This window comes from Maylandia zebra, unplaced genomic scaffold (assembly GCF_041146795.1).
Source record: "Maylandia zebra isolate NMK-2024a unplaced genomic scaffold, Mzebra_GT3a scaffold11, whole genome shotgun sequence".
Taxonomy (NCBI): Eukaryota; Metazoa; Chordata; class Actinopteri; order Cichliformes; family Cichlidae; genus Maylandia; species Maylandia zebra.
The window spans coordinates 6,166,740-6,190,545 of NW_027490041.1; the positions used below are offsets into that span (position 1 = coordinate 6,166,740).

General features: G+C 41.9%; 2 protein-coding genes across 2 annotated transcripts in view; both read left to right on the forward strand.

The window, feature by feature from the left end:
• LOC112432464 (protein NLRC3) overlaps positions 1-23,806 on the forward strand; it is a 124,588-nt gene that overhangs the window by 42,120 nt on the left and 58,662 nt on the right. The window lies entirely within an intron of this gene.
• Positions 18,157-21,410, forward strand: LOC143416094 (protein NLRC3-like). The gene is made up of 4 exons (XM_076881472.1): positions 18,157-19,475; positions 20,669-20,842; positions 21,056-21,126; positions 21,406-21,410. Exons 1-4 carry the CDS (start codon positions 18,385-18,387, stop codon positions 21,408-21,410), a joined length of 1,341 nt encoding a protein of 446 aa, XP_076737587.1. The 5' UTR covers positions 18,157-18,384.

The window sequence follows — 23,806 nt, forward strand, 5'->3', positions numbered from 1 at the left end:
GGATATGTCAGCCCATTTCTACTGGAGATGCCTTTTGGTTAAACTGTCAGCGAGGAATTTGCATTTGCACTGTTACATTTTTATAAAGCTTTAATGCACATAAAAAAAACAGCTGCTTGTTTAAGTGAAAATAAATGGATGGGGTTTTTGCGCTGGTAAAGTTGTGGAGTTGTATTTTGTCTCGCATCAGTTATATCGTTATCGCAAATTTTCAAATATATGTCGTGATAAATATTTTTGGCCTGACAAGTGCTTCCCAATTTTGATGCAACTATTCCATACCTTTGAATACTTATCAGGCTATAAAATTAATGTATCCAAAACACAAATTCTATCGCAAATTTTCAAATATATGTCGTGATAAATATTTTTGGCCATATCGCCCTGCTCTAAGCAGCCCACTTAATCCAAGCCCATATGTATTTCTCTGTAGTTTGTAAATAAACATTTTCACTGCACCATCTGCTCCTGAATCCAGAATCCTCCTATGCCATGACAGAACATCTAAATCAGCAACATTTTGGACTCTTCTGAAGCACCTTCTATCATGCTGTAAGCACCTGAGAGATGAGTTGGTATCTACGGATGAAACGAAATCATTTGAAGAACTTGTTACATTAGCCTTGAGAACAGTTAGCTTCATAACTTGGCCAGCTCCAGGCCTCGAGGGCCGGTGTCCTGCAGGTTTTAGATCTCACCCTGGGTCTACTCACCTGAATCAAATGATTAGTTCATTACCAGGCGTCTGGAGAACTTCAAGGCATGTTGAGCCATTTAAATCAGCTGGACACGTCTAAAACCTGCAGGACGCTCGTGGCCTGGGTTTGGACACCACTGCCATAACGGAATACTGAAAGAAACTACAAGTCACGATCAGCTTCCTCATCAAGAACATCGTGAGAAGTCAGTGCAGCTGAGCAGACTTACTCAGGAGGAGTGGTAGAGAAGGACTGAGGCTATCTGTACCTTGGGAAGAATGGCCACATCAATTCTCCCTGTGCGATAACACAGGTGGATCCTGCAAAACGAGTGTGTTGTCTCTAGTACAACAACATAAGAAGCTTCTCGGATGAGAGGTGAAACGTCTTCAAGCAACTTAAAGAAGTCCAGACGCTTTTCTTTGCAAGCTCCTTTGACTACGATGACCTGGATGACTGAGAACCTTCACAGACGTTCTGCTATATGGTGAATGGGCTTTGCATCCAGCCACTGTAGAACAGCTTCAGCTGGAGCTTTTAGCCACTACATAGAGCAATAATCTTCACTAAGCTTGATCTTAGAAACACGTTCCATCTGGTGGACATTGGGGAGGTGACGAATGGAAAACTGTTTTCAACACTTGGACATTTCAAGCGTGCCGGGCTGACAAATGCCTCAGTTGTTTTCCAGGCTTTAATCAATAATGTGCTCTTTGTATGTGCACCTGTTTGACCTGCAGATTTTTTTCCAGAGAACAACTAGAACAGGAAGCAAGTCAGAGTTCTTCAATGACTATGAGACACTAAGTCTAGTCTTGGTCTTGGTAGCCGGGGATCCGTCCACCATGGCCTCTGATCCTGGCTGCCACGTGGCACACATTGCATGCGACCCCTATGGCGCCCACTGCAGGTGGTGGGCCTGCATAAGAATGGGCCCATGTCCCTTTTTCGGGTTGTGCCCAGCCAGGCCCCATGGACCAGTGCCCGGCCACCAGATGTACAGCTTCTGGCACCCTCCCCGGGCCTGGCTCCAGGGCAGGGCCCTGGTAACCCTATCCCAGGCAGGGTGAACTGTTTCCTTGATCTTGCACTCATAGGGGTCTTCTGAATTAAATTGAATTGAGGAGCAGACACAGACTGTTTTATATGAGATCCTTCTCATGCACTTCAACAGTCTTATTCATCATCCAGTCTTAAATGATCCTGTTATGACCAATGACTGCTCGACTGTGTCAAAGAGCTACTTCCACAGTGTGGAGAAGCCATAATTCTGACTCCACGCCAAATAAAAGGGGGAAACCCTCCCAGGGATTGACACCTAACAGTTAAATAGTTAAAGGATTAAACTTCTCTTTCCTTTCTTTAAACAAAAAAATATTTTCAAAAAACTATTCAAAGGTCCCAAATATCTTATTTCACTCAGGGGAGGAAGGCAGACGAGAGGCAGCTGTGTCATTATGGCGTTTGTATCCTGCTGCTACTGGGACCAGTTACAGTTCCTTTCACTAACACACACACACACACACACACACACATTCTAGTTTTGATATCTTAGTGAGGACACCTAGTTGACATGATCCTTTTCCTAGCCGCTCACCGTAACCATCAATAATGGATGGTTAACGCTCAACCTAAACCTAACCATAACCTAACTGTAACCCTGACACTAGAACCACATTGTGAGTCTCAAACTCGTGAGGCACTTTTGTCCTCATAAATGACTGTTGGTCCCCACAAGTATAGTAACATTCCAATTCTTGGTCCCCACAGAGACATCTAAACAGGTACACACACACACTTTCATGTATTTTTGTCCACAGTATAAAAGCTGTTTGGGGCTGGGAGGAATTAAGTCCGTCCATGGCAACTTTCCCCGACTGCCTTCCACATTCTTTGAGTGCTTGCCTTGTCTGCTCGCTCTGGCGCTTTAATGACTTCCTTCAAATGGTACCAACACTTCAGCAACGACTGCAACATCATTTTTTCCATCTTCACAGCCCTGGAAGCATTGGACAGTATCATCTATTACATGGAAAATATTAAAACAGCTCAGCTCACAAAAGCTGGGAAACTTTGGGTGCAAACATGTGGAGACCACTAATTCATTTGCTGCATGTTGCCTCTGCTCAGTGTCTGCTCAGTACAACATGGATCTACATGTTCACTCCTGCACTGGCCAAAGCTGGTAGTGGTACTGCTTAGACTCTTTGAGTGCTAACATTGGTGCTCCAATCATTTGGTCTGGCTCTAACGGTGTGATTCAGACTGAGCAGACCTGGTGCATTTTGAATCAAAACTGCAGAGTCATTTTACTATTATTTAATAAGGAAGAACAGAGACCACGACCACGTTATATCAGTAAAGATGTTGTGTCTGCATGAGAGTAGACTGTCTCTGCAGGCAGCATCACACCCAAACAGAGCAGACAGCCTGTTCATCCTGAGCTCGCCAAGGTCACCAAAGGTCAGGCGGACAAAAACCTGCAGTCTTAACAAAGCCACAGGCAAAGACACTCTTTATTATCAACTATCTAATAAAACGCAAAACAGCCAAGAAGTGAATCTGCCATGAATTTCACAACTTTACAAGCTAAGAAATAGACACTGAGCTTTATAATGATTAAATATGTTAAATAGATATTAAATTAAATACAGATCCTGATAAATGCCTCGTTAATTTTTCATCATAGAATTACTGTTGAAACAACCCCTTATCCATGTTTGATGCCCTGCAATGGACTCACAGCCAACTGTAGAAAGCAGCCCAATCAGAGGCACTTTTTCTTTGACCCAGTTTATTCTAAGTGGAGATATTATCTGAATTTCAGGAGTGGAACCACACCTCATTCACGCCGCCTCAGTTTATATATGCCCCCTTCACCAATACCCTCTGTTCTCATTTTCATGCCCACCTGGAGCCCAGGAGCCGCTGCCGGTCCTCTTTGAGGCCTTCCCCACACTGCAGCACCAGTACACGCTCCCTCATCCATCATCGTAACTGAGCATGTGGTCCCAGCTAGTAAAAATGTTAATGTGATAAACTCACCAGCTACTGGCTCACTGACATCCAGTACAAGAAGGCCAGGCTTACCAAAACATACAGTTTGATTTGTGCGCTCTGCTGCTGCACACAAATACTGTCCAACACAAGGAATTCAGCCTGGATTTACACTCGTCCCAGTGTCCTATGGCAGGTCAGCTCTATCACAGGCAAGGACAGCTCTGACGCTTCAGAAGTGTTATCAAAATAAATAAATAAATAAAATAGAAATAACATAGTAGTTTGGATCAAAAGCCAGACTAAAATAATAAGTTTTAAGACGCAATTTAAAAGACTGCATGGACTCGGAGAGACGAATATAAAGAGGGAGGTTACTCCAGAGTCTGGGAGGTACGACAGCAAAGGCCCGATCCCCTCTGGACTTCAGACGAGACCTCGGTTGCGTCAGGAGCATTTGATTGGAAGATCTAAGTGCCTTATTAGGGATTTACAAATGGAGGCGCTCGCGTAGATAGCTGGGAGATAAATTGTTTAAAGTTTTAAAGGTAAGCAAAAGAATTTTGAATATTGGTACGATAATCAACAGGGAGCCAACGTAGGTTGGCTAAAACTGGTGTGATGTGGGCATAATTTCTAGTTCCAGTTAAGAGACGCGCAGCTGCATTTCAAACTAACTGGAGCCGGTGAATAGAGGAAGGTGGGAGGCCCGAGTAGAGAGAATTACAGTAGTCTAATCTGGAAGTGATAAGACCATGAATGAGTTTTTTAAGGTCCTTCAAAGGGAGGTATGGCTTTGCTTTAGATATCTGACGCAGCTGGTAGAAACTGTTTTTTACCACAGAGGAGGTCGATTTCTTGAGCTGTCCAGGAAAACACCAAGGTTTCTAACAGTGAGTGAGAGATGGCTACCAAGGGGCCCTAAGGCATCAGTAAGTTGTTCCAGCGGGGTGTGACTATCAAAAACTAAAACTTTTGTCTTTCAGTGTGAGAGACGTGACCACGTTTGTACCTCATTTAGACAGTCAAATAGGGGTTCCAGAGACGTAGAGACATCTGATGTCAAAGGGAAATAAATTTTTATGTCGTCGGCGTAGCAGTGAGAGGAAATGTTATATTTTTTAAGTATTACTCCCAAAGGCAGCATGTACAAGGAAAAAGAACTGGGCCGAGCACAGATCCTTGAGGCACACCACAGTGAATTTGTTTTTAAAAACTGAAGCTGGCCCTCCACCTCTGTCAGTAGACTGGGGTGAGCTCAGAAAGGTGAATCGGGTTGGTTCTGAGAAAGAAAAGAACTCACCAGGGCAAAGCCAAGTTTCAGTCAAGAATAAGAAGTCCAGCCCGGATGAAAGAATCAGCATAAAGAGTCCTAAAGTTGGCAGCATGGTGTTCAGAAAACAGCCTGGGACTGGGAGGTCATTGTCAACATCAGGAGGCACTGACTTGGCCCCCCTCTACATCAACGGGGAGCGTGTGGAGAGGGTCCACACCTCCCGGTTCCTTGGTGTCCTCATCTCTGCTGACACCTCCTGGACAGACAACATCTCAGCGGTCGTCAAGAAGGCCCAACAGCGGCTGCACTTCCTGAGAGTCTTCAGGAAGTACAAGCTGAACTCCAACCTGCTGCTGACATCACGGTATGGTACGGCAGCTGCACTAAGGCGGATAGAGGCTTCAGAGTGTGGTCAAGACAGCACAGAAGATCATCGGCTGGCCTCTCCCCTCCCTGATGGACATTTATTCCTCCCGCTGCCTCAGCAGAGCAGCAAGCATTATCCATGACAGCTCCAGTCCGGTTCTAACCTGTTCAACCTGCTTCCCTCAGGGAGGCGCTACAGGTGCATCAGCAAGGAGACCCACAGACTCACAACAGTTTTTTCCACCCGTAACCTGAACTCACACATGATAAACACAGTTCCACCCCCCAATGTAGGACCTCTATACACAGACTACACAACTATCATCACCACTGTGCAACACTTAATTTACGTGCAGTAACCCACACTGTAATATATAGCACTATGTTTTGTTTCTATATTTGTAGATAGTGCTGCAGAACTGTGCAACTCACCCCCCTTTCTTTCCCACGTCTGCACTGAACAGGAGATGCTCTGAAGCTTATTGTGCATGTGTGTAGTGACAATAAAACACATTCTATTCTGTTTTTGTTCACATGCTAAGTTCAGCATTCAAAATCTTGGTGTAATGTTTGAGTCTTCTCTGAGTTTCAACTGTGTAAAATCTTTATCTCACTCCTAACATTTCTAAATTGTGAAACATGGTCTCCTCTGCTGAACTGGAAGAAATTATCAATGTGTTTCCATCATTGCATTTAGATTAATGTACTGGCCTCTGTGGATTAGAGAAACCACCAAGGCTCTGCACCAGTCTACAGCTGACTCTGTCAATTCTTTTAAAAAGCAGGTCAAAACCTTTTTGTTTAAACAGATTTTCTGTTGAGAAGTTTTTTAAAAATTTTAAAACTACAGGTTTATGTTATGTTGGCACTTAATGGGGTTTTTTGTGACGGTTTGTCTGTGAAAACGTCCTCACAATCACTAAAAACCAAAGAACACCACCCCCACAGTAAAGCGGTGGAAACATGGGTCACTTTTCTGCTAAGAGCACAACATGACCTCCCTGCATGGAGGGCCAATAGACAGGACCGCGTATCGTACTGTGACGAGGAACCTTCGTCCCTCCATGAAGATGGATGTTCAAGCATGACGATGATCCAAAACATCGTGTCGAGGTAACGAAGCAGTGGATGAAAATAAGAGTGGCCTATCGAGTCTTCCACTCATCACCTCCAGCTGGTGACGGCAGATGGCTGCCCCTCACCGAGCCTGGGGTTACTTCTTCTTCTCTGTAATGTTGTAGGGTATTTACCTTATAAATATGAAATATATAAATATGAAACATGTCAAAACAAAGCAGAGACAGCGATCAGTGATAAATGATTCTCAGTGCTGGAGATAAGGATGTACGGTAACCTTCAACATTACACATCCTGTGGACACATACTGTTTGATCTATTGTTAGCATAAAGACGCTGACAGGTGCAGATGAATGAGCCCCTGATTTCTTCAGCCTACAGCAGACAGACTGTCAGGAGTTAGCTGTAGGACTGCAGAGCGTATGCTTGGTTTCATGTTGTGTTGTTGTTTTTAGCCTGACAGATGCCAAATGATCTGTCTGATCAAACGGGCGATTGTGGAAGAACACAAGCGCTTTGTCCTCTGGAGGCTGCTGACCTTCTCTGGCCACACAAACTGCTACACACTCACACTGACATTAACCTGTCACTGTGGTACACCACTCTATACTTCACATATCTTGGTTGTCCTCATTTACACGACAAACACTTAAATAGACACACACAGTGACACTGTACACCACCCCGAGAGGCCCAGTGTGGCACGCTACTGGTGTGTCACATGCTCAGAGTCTAAACAGCTTCTGTGAACCCACACTGCTGCAAATATGTCGCCAGCGCCTCCAGATTCAAATCAGTGTGTCATTGAGCAACAGAGGTTAGCAAAGGTGTCCCAGTCCAAATATGGTGTAACAGCAGGAACGTGTGGGACATTCCTTTCTTATGACTTCATAAACTCAGCTACTGGGAGATTAATCCAGCGTGGTGTGGCAGCTTTGATCGTAGACCAAAAATGTGCAGTCCAAAAAGATCCCAGCGTAATCAAAACAGGCCGTCCTTTGGCGTCCACCGGGCAGTGTTTTGTAAATAATGTGTGTTTATCATTTATATGGGAATATAAAGAACTAGTTTTAGCTGTTCTACATAAACAGCATATCCCAAATATCATCAAAACAGAAAATTAGAATAAGAGCTTTCAAATCTAATTTATTGGCACAATTATTTCAATTTACTTAAATGTGCTGCGAGGGCTAACAGGCTGTTTAGATCACAGGGACATGTTACATAATGAAGTAATGAATGTCATTTCTAACTGTTTGATTTTATAAAGTATGTTTGATAAATGTGAGGTCATGTCCAATCTGGAAGAGACATGTTAAAAAATGACCACGGCCTGCACGACTTCACATTTGATGTTATAGTCAGTGTGTACTAGTGATGGGATTTCCGGCTCTTGTTAGAGAACCGGCTCTTCAGGTTGTTTTGTTGCTATAATTTACATTATTATTAACAATAATATAAAATTATGCACAAAAGGAATTACTAATGTAAAAAAAAAAAGTGGTTTTATTTATATATGTTTATATATAAATATATGCGGTGGCCCCTAGAGACAAAACACGTACAAACTCCAAAACACATTTCTAGCATGAACTGAACTTCCAAAGCAGAGCTACTAGATCACTTAAATTACACAATTGAAAGCATGTGTGTATTGTTTGTGTATTTATACACAGGCACTCATATATAGTCAAATAATTTAAAAAAAAAGTTCATTTACCTGTTACTACCACACACCAAATCCGGTCGTTGGTACTTGCTGGCTTGTGTAGCCACGAGGTAACAAAAGCTCAACACTGCGCCCAGCATCCTGGAGCACTTCTGTTGTGTTTTGTACGTGTTTTGAGTTTTTATGTGCTTCTGAGTTTTTACGTGTTTTGGAGTTTGTACGTGTTTTTACGTGTTTTGGAGTTTTTACGTGTTTTGGAGTTTTTATGTGTTTTGTCTCTAGGGGCCACCGTAAATATACTTTTATTTATTCACTCCACATAAAATGTAATAAATAAATCATATAATACAAAAATCAACTATTCACATTTCAACTTTTAACTATTTAAATTTTCAGCTTTTTCCTTTTACAAATTTAAAGTGAAAACAACACAAAACACTGCAAACCACAACACAATTAAATAGATTAGGAGCCGACTCGCGTCGTTCATGTCAGAGATCCGGCTCTAAGAGCCATTTCGTTCGCGACCGACCCATCACTAGTGTGTACATGTTTCTATTACAGCAGTGCAACAGTGTTCAACCCAACGTATCTCTGTGAAAGACAAATAACTGCAGCTGAATAAAAGCTTTATTGCTGCCTAATTCATCGCTACGTGTACCTCCGTCCAAGATAATGGATGGTTTGTCATCTGCTGGTGTGTCTGCAGGACAAGCATGTAATGGGATCAGTGGGGATAAATTCATGGAGGAGAGGAGAATGAGACAGACCTAATGCTAGCTAATGAAAGGACAGCAAACTAACACAGAGGAAGAGGTCAAGGCAGATTTCTTTGCAGGGTGAGATGAGGAAGGGAGGAGAGTAACCACTGTGATCACCCAGAAGAGAATGACTCAGGTCTGTGTCCAGTCTCCCCAAATCAGCATGACACAGCAAACTAAGCTACATAAATCTCTGAATTACCAGCTGAGCCACTAATCCAGGCGGTATGACACTCGCCAAACTGCTAGTTCTGTGATATTTTACCACCGAGCATAAAAGTGCTTACAGGAAAGGCCAGGAAAGAATAAGCCATGAATACAGAGTTTAAATCATAAGAATATTTTATAACGTTTAACATTACGCAGAAGCATTTCATATTCATGAAACGCTTTCAATTAAAAGAAAACATCGAAACAGGTAATAAGAACACACCCAAAATGCTCAACACCCACTTTAGTACTTCCTACTCAGCAGTTTCAATTACTGGTTAAAGCAAATGTGTTAGAAACTTAAAGCACGTAAAGAATCTGCTCAAGTCAAACAAGACATCAGACAACACATCACCAAGAAGGCAAGTTTAAAGCAGTCCTACAGAAAGGTTTCAAAACTCACTCCCACAGCTTGATTCCAAGGATGTTAGATTCCTATCGGGCCTTTTCTACTGTTAATGTTTAAGCTAAATGACAACTTTGTTTGTCCACTGTCAGCATTCGAAACAACTTCTACAGGGTTTAATGGAGCACACAGATTTGACTTTTTACAAAAGCACTCAATGAGCTGTAGTAATGAAGAATTGTATCACAGTACGTTTTGTCATATCCTGTCTAAGATGTTTTTTCTTGCATGAGCCTAAGCACTCATTTATACTCGTATCCAATACAACTGATTTCGGTTTTATGCTTCCTAAAACCCTTAAAATTCCTTGTCAACGTCTTTTAGTTTAACCAATCCTAAAGAAAATCAAGCTTTGCTGCTCTACTCTATTTCCCGTTCCCTGCAACATGTGTGTGGATGCTGAATGAGACGGGTGGAGGGATGAGCGCTACATGGTTGTGTTTGAGCAGGAGGGCCGGATGATGAATGGGCTTTTATAGACATGCTGTTCGTTTACGGAGGCTTGTAGGCGATGATCTCTTTAGTGTAATATGAAAAGGAAACAGACACATCGTGATATCACAAACACAATCCTACATTTGTGCCAACCTAATAAAATAATATGCAGTACTGTGTGAAACTCATCAAGTGGCCTGAACTAAAAGTTCTCCAGCAAGTTCAGTAGCATTGCTACTTGAGATCGTTCATGTTGCAGCCAAGAACTTCACTGATGACTGCTGCCATGGTGTAAATCAGCTGGTTGGTTCCAGCGATGGTCACACTAGGGACTGTCCACTGCAGTAAAAACTCTGCATTATCACTCCGTTACCTGCTGCAAGCACTGCCACAGTCTGATTTTCTTTCATCACTACCTGAATTGTTTGACTAAAAGGAAAAAGAAATGGCAGATGTCCTTCTCTACAGGGCAGAACTGTTGGCAAGAGTCCAACCCAGGCTAAAGTAAGCTGAGTAGAGCAGCACCATCAAAGTGTCGGCTCTCTGAACACGGTGCAAGATCACCATCTGCAGGACAAAACTAGTTTTTCTCGCCCTCCTCGTCAACATCAAGATGATGTCATCGTACAGCAACTGATTCCCTGTCCGTCTGGAACAAAGCATTTACATTAAAAAGACATTTACAGAAAATACAAACACCAACAACACATCTCATCATCACATGATATTTTATTATTTATTATATTATATATTTTTATTGTACCATCAACATCAACAAATACCAGCATATTTTCTTTGAGATTGAGTAGAGTGAACCTTTCCCTTGGTTCGCTTCCTGCTCGCAGCATCAGCTGACCTCTGACTTCCTGGTTAAGGTCTCTCAGCGTTGACTGGAATATCAAATCGGACTCACACCATGTTCTTGTAATGTGGTCATGTCTGTCCGCTGTTTGAAGAGCATCTCTGGCCTAAACACAATAGGAAGAACAACAACACGGCAAAAAAAAACAAAAACACATTTCCATATTAGATGAAGGGCACCGTAACTGGAAATGGTAACATTCATCTGATGCTGCTTTGGATTTATCTTCTGTTTTAGATCAACTTTGATCACTTCGAGCCATCTTAAGTCCGTTTGTTCTAACTTCTCACTAACATCTCGTATGATTTCAGATCCCTGCTGTTCCCCAGCTGCCCTGTAGGTTTGTGCTTTGACCTCCAGAGGGCGACAAATCAGCACAGACAGAGAGCTCCATTCAAACTTTGCTGCCATCAGGAATAATTCTTCAAATATAATCATCAGTGTTTGAGCAGTTATGATATCAGGGACAATCTAGACATGTGTGACAATACTGAACATGTCACATGACACACCTCAAACATCATGTGATCCACTCTCAGTCTGCACTTTCATTCATGACTTCAACAGGTTGAAATGAGCTTTGAAGAAACATCAGTTCAGTGCTGAAATATTTAAATGCTGCAGGAAGAACAACAACAAATTGATGACGGATGTTTGTGCTTCAAACAGGAAAACCAGCAGAAATAAATCACAGCCTGCCAGAGGTTTGGAGTTTCCGAGGTGCAACTGAACGCAGCACAGTGTTCCAATGCTCCTGATTGTCCTCAAACGTCTCTTTGGGTGTTTCCTTCCTGCTCAAAGTTTTCTTTCACTTCCTGAACTTCGTGGAGTGGAGCTTGTTGTTGGTGTGTGAAGAAACTGTAAGTTTGCTTTGTTTCCTCCTTTAACAGTTTGTCTTTAGGAACTTTACTGTTTGTTCAGCTCGTCTTTGATTTCTTCACACAACAAACTGTGTGTGTTTGTATTTCCGGTCTCTCCATTAAAGTCAGTGTGTAATGTTTCCTGGCTAACATCAGCTGTGTGCAGCTTAGTTCAGCACAAATCTGCCGCTCCATAGTTCACGGTAACGGACTCACAGCTGGACCAACGAGGCCGAGTGTGTCCGCCACTCTGAGCTACGTTCGTGTTTGTGTACTTGTAGTTTGTACTTTGAGTTCACTCAGAGCCCACAGAGGACGCAGCGTACGTGATGACGTCACAGCCCTTTACCTCCTTTACTCTCACTGTGATTAATATTTACACACGAGACACCTGCAGAGCTCTGACGCTAAGCTAGCCACACAGCTGCTAACACTAAGCTAAAGCTAAGCTAACACTAAGCTAACGCTAAGCTAGCCAAGAACCCAGAGTGAGTTAAAGCTGAGTAAACACTGACCCCAGACCAGCACCGTGATAAAGTGAGCTGCTGCTGCTGAACTTGAACAGGTAACAAAGTGATGAGCAGTCAGGCTGCAGGTTTCTACCTGTTCATGTTTCTACAGTAGAATCACTTTGAAGTGTCTTTGTGCTGTTTCATCTTTGATTTGTGTTCATAAACACTCAGAGAAACATCACGTGACCTCATCAGGATCTGTGTTGGTGTGTGGGGCTGTACCTCAGCTTTATGTTGTTACATGCTCATTTGTTCATTTCACACAGTAACATCAAAGTAATGTTATGAGGAGTAATGAAGTAACGTACTCCATTACTTTTAATCAAAGTGTTCTGTGTAATATGTGTAATAATGACTGTTTTGAGTAATGACCAACACTGATCACAACAAAGAGGAAATGCCTCCAACATGCACAAACATTTGAGCCACAACATGCAGTTAATGTGCACAAATGTCTTTGATATGCTGCTCAGTGATGGTGGTGACTGTCAGAGCAGAGCTACTGAGAATCAATAAGTAATATCAATGATGGGATCAGAATCACTAAATTCTTCTCATCCCTGTCAGTATCATACATGTGCTGTATAATGTGATAAATGTAGAGGTGCTGGCTGTTCTCTCACTCTGCTGTTTAGCTGTAAAGGACGCCTCCCTGCCTTTGTCTCATTCATGACCTTTAATAGTCTCTTCTAACATGCAGAGATCTGTATGATCTGTTTCATAGAGTCTAACCAGCCTGTACAGGTAACAACAGCAGTCACTGCATCACTGACACACAAACGTCATCTCTGTCAATAACAACATTCATACATGGAATAAAAACACATCAGTGGATCATTGCTGGAGCTGATGTTTGTGCTCCTGGTGCAAAGGCTCTCAGTTTCCTCCTTGAAATAACATCAGTGGTGGGTCAGCGACATGCTTTCTTTCCCTCTCAGGTTTAAATATCTGGGACTCTCCACCGTTTGGTTTTAGAGCTGAAGAAGCTTCTCAGATGAAACGTCTTCCAGAAACTTAAAGACGTCTCTTTTCTCTCCAAGCTCCTTAGATCACATGACCTGGATGACTGAACCTACAGACATATTGACCTGGTTTCATGGTCACATGACGGGTCAGAGGTCAGTTCCTCCTGTTAATGTGAACTCACTGAGTGTTTGTGGTTTACCTCTCAGACTGACTGAAGATGATGATGGAGGAAGAGGAGGACAGAGCAGAGTCTGCAGGGTCCAGCTGTCCGTCTGTGAGGAGTGACCGGTCCAAAGATCACCCTCCAGACTTCAGTGGTGAACCTGGAGCAACGAGGTCAGAGAGCTGAACTCACTGAGTAACAGAAATAATTCTGCACTGACATTATAATCAGTGTTGACTCTGGTTGATTGTCTGACTGTGTTTGTGAGCTGAGAGGAAATGAAAATGAGTTTGTAACAAAAATCAGTTTTGTCCAGTTTTCCTGTAAAAAGCTGAACTCTAATCTAAGAGGATGTTACTGACAGGAAACAGCTGCATTATCTGCAGTCTGTGTGACCACAGCTGCTTCAATCATGTTTGTGTCTGCAGAGGTCAGAGGTCACAGTCTGCAGGGTCCAGCTGTCCGTCTGTGAGGAGCGACTGGTCCAAAGATCACCCTCTAAACTTCAGTGGTGAACCTGGAGCAACGAGGTCAGAGAGCTGTGATGACTCCTTTACATGTTTGTGTTTCCTGGATAAATATGACCTGAAACATCCTCAGATTGTTACAAAGATTCATTAAAAAGAAAACAATGAAAGAGAAAAGATCCAAATGTTCGACTTGGTCATTTGCTGTTTGAGGACAGTGATGCTCATATCTGTGGGGAAAGTGTGACCTGAGTGGGTTCATGTTTGTCTTTAAAGAACAGAGCTGCTCTGATTCTCTTTGTGTCTGATCTGTTAAACAGTCTGAGAGGTCACACAGAGACCCAGCAGCTAAAGCCTGGATCATACTGGCTGCTGTTACTCCATCAGGACAACACTGAACCACAGTGGTGTGGATGTAGTGGATAAATCCCACCATACTGATGCTCAGAGTTAACCACAGGGAACAAAACCAGATGTTACCTTCAGATTGTGACCTTTGGAGTGGACGATGCAGATTTCAATAGAGAATAAATGTTGTTGTTTTTCAGCTGTGAAGAAAGAATCTAATTTTCTGAACTTAAGAATTTATGATGCTGGAAACAACATGGAGACTATAACACAACATTTCCACTGTGTTCATAGAATGAATGTAAAACTGTCAGACATTCATTAAATATGCAAAATGTCTACAGAAGCATCAGAGGGTCAGACGTGAAGCACTCAGTGATTTTGATCAAATGACTCATCAGTTATTGATCTGTACTACACTGATCTACCACGTTAGTAAAGCTGGTGTTCTGGTGGTGGAGGGAGACTCGGATCATGTTCTGGTTTTGGAGCAGTGATCTGCTGATGGTTCAGTTTGATGAGCTTCTTCAAAATCATCCCTGACATCACCACTGAAAGGACGTCCATGAAAACAGACTGAAAATTACTGATATGTTCACAATCTGAGAGTTTAAAACTTGACAGACTTGATTCAGATGAAGTTATTTGAGCAGAAACTCCTGGATCTTTATCCTGTGTTGATCTAATCCTTCATGGTTCCTCCACAGAGTGGACCAGCAGAGCTCAGAGGTTCCCAGTGGTCAGTCTGCCCAGCAGCATCAAACACAGCTGGACTCCATATTTATGGTCTGTACATGTACAACAACTACTTTATTATTAATAATAATGCATTTATTTATAGGTCCCTTTCAGAACACCAAGGACTCTGTGGACTAAATGACCAAAAGAAACAAACTTTGAAATCAGACGGTGCAAATGTGATCACAGGGAAACGTTTTAAACATCGAGGCTTTAAACAGAAACCAAAGTGAAACAGTTTGTAGTCGAGATCAGTGGGGATGAAGCTGAATAACTGTTTCTTCAATAACTTTGAGCAATAAATGACAAATATGATGGAAATTAGCAGCATTAGCACTTACTAATGATGTGAGCTGACACTCGGCTGTATTGAGACGACCACATTAGGTGGTCCTCAACTGTAATGGAAACCAGTGGATCCAGTCCAGTCGTGGCGACCTGTGGTGAGTCGATCTGAGCAGCTACTAATGGAAACAGGGCCATAGATGTGTTTGTGCTTAATAACAGTGAATCACATGAGTTTTACATTACAGTTAAAATCTCATGTTGTTTGTTAAAGTGTGCAGTTCAGGGTGTGTTACTAAAACACTTTCCAAAGACCCAGCCCCCATAAAAAGCAGCCAATCAGCTTCTAAGAGTTACACACCCACACATATCTATCAGGTTAACTCTGGTCTAAGACACTTGGATTTAGCTTGAAGAATGTTCCTGTACGAGGACTGAAAATGATTTAATAAGCAGCCAATGTCCAAAGAACAACTTTGACACACCTTCATAAACCTGCAGAGCAAAGAAAAACTAGCTGAAAGTCTGGCTGCTCTTATGAAAAGTACAGAGAAATTATGGGTCGCTCAACACTTGTGCACAATATAAGAGTTGAAATAAATCTAAAGAATAACTCAAAGTCCTACAATCATACTGAGAAAGTCATCTACAGCTAACTATCCAAGTGGATTTGTTTAAGACAGCTCCATCTGCTGGTGGCCCTCTGCAGGTGCATGAAAGGGGTGTGTTTATATTGAAAGTAGTAGAGGAAGTAAACCCCACGGGAAGGAGGAGGACTCTCAGCAGCTTCCAGCTCATATTCAGACATTTGACTTCTCACTGAAAGCAGCAAGTTTGAGTGTCTGTACCTTAGTTAGAAGAGATAACATGTCAGTAGTAATTAGAGTTGATTGAGCAATGCTGTCCTTATAATGTAGTTTATGATTTTTATGGACAAGTCCAGTTTTTCTGTAGAGCCTCTCAAGTTGGTGACAGCAGTCAAAGTTCACGTGTAAACCAGAGCAGCAAATCAGGTCCAAATGTGTTGTTCACAGTGAGTGGGATCATCATTGGCTGCTATGTTAACCTCCTGCAGCAGGATGTGTTTGGTCAGAGAATGGATAGATCACTAAGTCATTGTTGAGTTTAGGGAGACAGTAGACAGTTGGAGGAGGTTCAGCCAGTTGACACACAGTAGATAAAATAACTGAAGGCAGGAGCAGACACCTGTATGACTTTCCACCTCTCACATAGCTTATTGTCCCTGGGCAGCGCCACAGGGCTGGTAGATGTAAACAAAGCTGGAGGAGAGGATTTATTCATCTGAGAAAAGTCACAGAGTTGTGTCTTGATGCTCAATCATCCAGGTACGTAAATCCCAAAAAGCTTGATTCTGTTCATCTGGATGTTTTCAGTGGGAGAAACGTTTCATCATCATCAGGTGACTTCTTCAGTCTCAGCTGACTGCAGGTTTCAATCTCATAAACAGGACATTTGTATGACTGAAACCAGCCCACTGAAGGAACAATGGGCTGGGAGGTCAGTTCATTGATCATTGGTACGCATATTGTCAGGACCATTGATCAATGGTTGTTGATCAATGGTCATGAGTCCAGTTCACAGAGAGCTGGGGAATGGCTGCAATCACAGCATGTAAGATGGTGACAGTTGTACCCTTAGGCCCCTCCTCCATTCAGAGATGGTCTTTCCTTTTCACATAAATGGCCTCCTTGACTCCGCCCTCAAACCAGCGTTCACATTTACTCAGGACCTTCTTGATGTGAAGTTCTTCTGCTTCGCTGGCTGCTGTGTCTGTGGGGATGGTGTTTGTTCTGTGTTGTAGCGTCCTGATGACGCCCAGTTTGTGCCCCAGTGGATGATGAGAGTCAAACCTTAAATACTGATCTGTATGCGTAAACAGAGTGAACCTTTAAGACCAGTTGTCTGTACGATCAACTCAGTCACCTGAAACATCTCCAAGTTTCTGGCTTTGATCATCAACCTGTTGGTAGTTAAGCTCTGAACACCAGTGAAATGTTTCTCCCACTGAAATCGCTGCATTCATATGAACAGCATCAACGTTTTGGGATCATGGAGTTGTGGACAAAGTCTCAGTTAATCAGATAAAGTCAAACCTATAATTGGTAAAGAGTTCGCGGATGATATGCCCCTTGATCGTAAAGAAGTGGACGTTGTGTGGACTAAAGTTCAGAGTGGTGGGTCATTCATAAAGTATTCTGTTCCAGCTGCTGGAGGACAACATCATCACTTTTGTGAAGAACGAGCTGAAGAAGATCCAGAAGGCTCTGAATCCAAATAAGCCCCAGTGCTTGGGGTTTCAGAGGGAGGATGATGAGCAGAGGAGAAACAGCAGAGAGGCATTTGTGAAGATCACAGTGGACTTCCTGAGGAGAATGAAGCAGGAGGAGCTGGCTGACCGTCTGCAGAGACGTAAGAGGATTTATCTAAAGATTTAAGCTGCTGGATAAATGAGACACTTGTGACACCAGTGTGTTCAGTCATTTCTCAGTGGGTCAGAAATTGTCATCAGCATTTTGTAAAATATGATTGTTAAAGTTGTATTTTTATTATTATTATTCAGAACTTCCAGCTGCTGCTTGTCATCGTAACCTTAAATCCACCCTGAAGAAGAAGTTCCAGTGTGTGTTTGAGGGCATCGCTAAAGCAGGAAACCCAACCCTCCTGAATCAGATCTACACAGAGCTCTACATCACAGAGGGAGGGACTGCAGAGGTCAATGATGAACATGAGGTCAGACAGATTGAAACAGCATCCAGGAAACCAGACAGACCAGAAACAACCATCAGACAAGAAGACATCTTTAAAGCCTCACCTGGAAGAGATGAACCAATCAGAACAGTGCTGACAAAGGGAGTGGCTGGCATTGGGAAAACAGTCTTAACACAGAAATACAGCCTGGACTGGGCTGAAGACAAAGCCAACCAGGACATCCAGTTCATATTTCCATTCACTTTCAGAGAGCTGAATGTGCTGAAAGAGGAAAAGTTCAGCTTGGTGGGACTTGTTCATCACTTCTTTACTGAAACCAAAGAAGCAGGAATCTGCAGCTTTGAAGACTTCCAGGTTGTGTTCATCTTTGATGGTCTGGATGAGTGTCGACTTCCTCTGGACTTCCACAAAACTACAATCCTAACTGACCCTAGAAAGTCCACCTCAGTGGATGTGCTGCTGATAAACCTCATCAGGGGGAAACTGCTTCCCTCTGCTCACCTCTGGATAACCACACGACCTGCAGCAGCCAATCAGATCCCTCCTGACTGTGTCGGCATGATGACAGAGGTCAGAGGGTTCACTGACCCACAGAAGGAGGAGTACTTCAGGAAGAGATTCAGAGATGAGGAGCAGGCCAGCAGGATCATCTCCCACATCAAGACATCACGAAGCCTCCACATCATGTGTCACATCCCAGTCTTCTGCTGGATCACTGCTACAGTTCTGGAGGATGTGCTGGAAACCAGAGAGGGAGGACAGCTGCCCAAGACCCTGACTGAGATGTACATCCACTTCCTGGTGGTTCAGGCCAAAGTGAAGAAGGTCAAGTATGATGGAGGAGCTGAGACAGATGCACACTGGAGTCCTGAGAGCAGGAAGATGATGGAGTCTCTGGGAAAACTGGCTTTTGATCAGCTGCAGAAAGGAAACCTGATCTTCTATGAATCAGACCTGACAGAGTGTGGCATCGATATCAGAGCAGCCTCAGTGTACTCAGGAGTGTTCACACAGATCTTTAAAGAGGAGAGAGGACTGTACCAGGACAAGGTGTTCTGCTTCATCCATCTGAGTGTTCAGGAGTTTCTGGCTGCTCTTCATGTCCATCTGACCTTCATCAACTCTGGACTCAATCTGCTGGAAGAACAACAAACAACATCCAAGAAGTCTGAAACAGGAGAATCTGCAAAGAAACACTTCTACCAGAGTGCTGTGAACAAGGCCTTACAGAGTCCAAATGGACACCTGGACTTGTTCCTCCGCTTCCTCCTGGGTCTTTCCCTGCAGACCAATCAGAGTCTCCTACGAGCCCTGATGACACAGACAGGAAGTAGCTCACTGACCAATCAGGAAACAGTCCAGTACATCAAGGAGAAGCTCAGTAAGAATCTGTCTGCAGAGAAAAGCATCAATCTGATCCACTGTCTGAATGAACTGAATGATCGTTCTCTAGTGGAGGAGATCCAACAATACAGGACTTCAGGAAGTCTCTCCACAGGTAAACTGTCTCCTGCTCAGTGCTCAGCTCTGACCTTCATCTTACTGTCATCAGAAGAAGATCTGGATGAGTTTGACTTCAAGAAATACTCTGCTTCAGAGGAGGCTCTTCTGAGAATGCTGCCAGTGGTCAAAGCCTCCAACAAAGCTCTGTGAGTAAACATGTTGTCATCGCTTCATTGTTAAAATCATGGGAAATAAATCAGAAATGCTGAGTTCAAAGAGCACTGTAACATTTTTTTAAAATAGTAAATTAAATGATCATCAGTCACTCGGTAAATATATGGTAGTTTTAATGTTTCACTCCAGCATTTCTAAAACACACTTTGTTCTGTAACTCTTATCAAAGGACAATCCAGACCCAGCCTATAAGAACATGAGCTCTGATGCTTCAGCCCCTCTGACAGGTTTATTATCCTCAGCTTGTTCACTTGTCTCCAACTCCAGGAGTTTGGTTGTTTTATTCTAAAGCACAAACTTCACCTGCCAGACTTCACCTACATCTTTTTCTGATGTTCATAATTTAAGTTCAAGTTTGTATCTCACTTTCAGTGCACACCCTCCCTTTTTAAATATAAATCTCTGCTGTGCTGTCATGTTTTCATCCTGTATGGAGGGAGAAACTCGGTCTTCATTACTGAAATTGCCTCTAAGGTCGTGTTTCTTGTCAGTAACCATATGTAACTGTAAGGCTTCCATAACCAGTGTTATCACAGAATTACAGTGGGTTCACTCTGGGTCCTCTACAGTTTCTTCCCACTGTCCACAGACATGCAGTTAGGTTACCTGGTGATCTAAACTTCATGCAGGTGTGAGTGAGAGTGGTTGTCTGTCCCTCTGTGGGCTTAGTGGAAGAGACTGGATGGATCTCTGCTTTGTCTTTGATATATGCTGACAGCAAACATTCTCCATGAAGTCTGCATTTCAGCTCATCTCCTTTATACACACCTTTAACAGGAAGAGTTTTATACAGCTAGTGTTTAAAATCAAGTGTTATTCACAATACACAGGTAATGAGCATGATTATTGAATTACTAAAATTTTCTAAAATAATTGTTTTAGTTAATATTGTATGACAGTGTACACAGAATTATTAGCTCAGTAGGCAGAGTGGTCGCCCCATGATCATAAGGTCAGGGGTCGAATCCACCGAATAGTTACCTTGTGGTACCCCTGAGCAAGGTACCATCAAGGTACCAATCATGTGCACTGGACTGGTAGCACTCATAGTCTCATAGGTTTAAATACATTTTTAAAAAAAAGGGTTCAACATATAAACAAATTTAATTTGATCACATATATTGTTTTTTTTTTTTTTTGTTTTTTTTTTTCCTTTCTCTCACAGACTGAGCAGCTGTAACGTCTCAGAGGAAGGCTGTGAAAATCTGTTGTCAGTGGTCAGCTCCCAGTCCTGTAGTCTGAGAGAGCTGGACCTGAGTACCAACAGCCTGAAGGCTTCAGCAGTAAAGCTTCTGTCTGCTGCAGTGGAGAGTCCACATGCCAAACTGAATGTTCTGAGGTCAGATCAATTTGTATTATGTTTAGTTCTGTTTGTTTATGTGTTTGATGTTTGTTTTTGTTTATGTCTTTATCCAGTTATCCTTGTTTCATAGCATTTTTATTCATTTCAAAGTTAAACAGAAGTTTTACTAACCTGCTCAGCACAAGACAATAAGCTATTGCACCTTGATTACACTTTAACAACAATCTTTATTCATGTTTTTATCTTCAGACTTAACATCTGTGAAATCTCAGAGGAAAACTGTGAAGCTCTGTCCTCAGTTCTCAGCTCGCAGTCCTCTAGTCTGACAGAGCTGGACCTGAGTATCAGAATGCTGCAGGATTCAGGAGTGAAGCTTCTGTCTGCTGGACTACAACGTTTAAACTGTAAACTGAATACTCTGAGGTCAGATCAGGGAACAGTTTGTTTTTAGAATTATTAATTAAAGTTCATACATATGATGTTGTATCTTAGTATGTTTATGTTTCCTTTAAAAATAGAAAGTCAACATTTAATGTTGTGAAATGTATTAACAAACTCTACATGAGTACTTGTTTTATAGATTGTCTTTTATTTTTCAGACTGAGTGGCTGTAACCTGTCAGAGAGAAGCTGTGAAGCTCTGTCCTCAGTCCTCAGCTCCCAGTCCTCCAGTCTGAGAGAGCTGGACCTGAGTAACTCTGACCTGCAGGATTCAGGAGTGAAGCTTCTGTCCGCTGGACTAAAGAGTTCACAGTGTGCAGTGGAAACTCTCAGGTCAGGATTCAAACTTTTCCACAGATGATCATTTGAAATGTGATTTATATTATTGTATAAACAGGTAACTTTTACAGCTGTCAAGTGAACTTTTATTTACATTTGAGTGGATAATTGGACTCTGAATTACTAAAAGTTGTTATAGTTATGTCTCTGTTTATTTAAAAAAAATACTTCATGCACTGCCTAATTTAAAGATTTAGGCTCCTTTGGGCCCATAATATATATATTTGATTTCTTTGTGAATGAAATTAGGAGGATATTGGCGACTGCTGATTGGCTCGCTGTTTGTTTTTTATTCACAGTACTTAATTTTAAAGGCTGATTTCTCAAAATGAGATGTTTATCTTTTCTTCTACAACACGTGGAGCCACCAAATCTTCTTGCTTCATTTATTCATTACAGTTTGATTTAAAGAATATTAGACTCGTAACATAATAAATATATTTATTTCACTTCTTCTTGAGAGAAAGAAAGGGATGACTGGGTGAGCTCCAGTGGTTCATCCCAGCAGAGAGAGCGGCACACTGGGCTGCAAATGATCACAGTAGTAATGGCCATAGTTTGATAAAACAGGCAGTCTTACCCTGTAGATAATACAGGGTTCTGGTGCCGATGTGGGGGAGGGGAGTCGCCCGGTACTAACTACATACTACTAACTACCTCATCCAGATGTCTTCCCTACTAAACCTGATAAGAAGTAACTGCAGTAGCCTTATAGGTCAAATCAGTTTCACCTGTTAAAGTTAGCTCCACTATTAATTAGGGGTGGGGGAAAAAATCGATACTGTGTAGTATCGTGATATTTTGTTTGCTAATAATGTATCGATACAGGGACAGCAGAAATCGATATTTTGTTACAAACAATTTTTTCTCTGAAGTCAACATGCTCTGGAGTCAGAGCATGTTGACTTCAGAGCATGTTGATCCTTTTTCTGAGCAAGAATCCTGACATTCCTTCACTGTCCGAATGTATTTAACTTTTTTTTTGGCAGCAATAAACATGACAGTTTACTTATTTTAATTTAAGACATGTTTAATTTTAATTAAGTTTGAAACTTTTTTATTTAATGTAAAATTATATTTTTTTTAAAATTTACTTTCAAATTCTTCAGTTGCTGAAGGGGCTGCATAGTTTTCATAAATTGCATAGTTCAGAATAGCTATAATTGTACCAGATGGTTGCATTCAGTTAAGTTGGACTAGACTGTAATACAAACCGTTCAGTTTGTCAACAATAAAACTGACTGAAATGAGAGAAAGACTGAGTGTGAGACTTTGATATTAGATAAAATGAATATTGATAAAGTTTACCTTTATGTGCAGAATTTAAATATCGCAAAATATTTTAAAAAATCGCAATAATATCGTATCGTGCGTTAAGTATTGTGATAATATCGTATCGCGAGTTGTATGGTGATTCCCACCTCTACTATTAATGGTGTCACTTGTTATTTCTGGGATGAGTTTAGTAGCCTGAACAGCTGCTTAAAGGAAAGTAATTAAATAATAAAAATAACCTAAGTCCGGGGGAACCTGCAAGAGCTGTTTGCACAAAGAATAATGCTCAGACTTTGAGGTTTTATCGTTTTACACAAGGTTTAAAAATGAATGTCCACAATTGAATTGCAGAAATTGTTATTGAGCTAATACTGATGTAGTTGTTATCTTTGGTAAGGAGAGGTTGGAGGAAGGATGAGCACAGTCAGGCCTAAAGATGCTCTTAATAATAATAATGGATTGCATTTATATAGCGCTTTTCGAGACCCTCAAAGACCCTTTACAATCCCACTACAGGGAGTGCAGAATTATTAGGCAAGTTGTATTTTTGAGGAATAATTTTATTATTGAACAACAACCATGTTCTCAATGAACCCAAAAAAACTCATTAATATCAAAGCTGAATGTTTTTGGAAGTAGTTTTTAGTTTGTTTTTAGTTTTAGCTATTTTAGGGGGATATCTGTGTGTGCAGGTGACTATTACTGTGCAGAATTATTAGGCAACTTAACAAAAAACAAATATATACCCATTTCAATTATTTCTTTTTACCAGTGACACCAATATAACATCTCCACATTCACAAATATACATTTCTGACATTCAAAAACAAAACAAAAACAAATCAGCGACCAATATAGCCACCTTTCTTTGCAAGGACACTCAAAAGCCTGCCATCCATGGATTCTGTCAGTGTTTTGATCTGTTCACCATCAACATTGCGTGCAG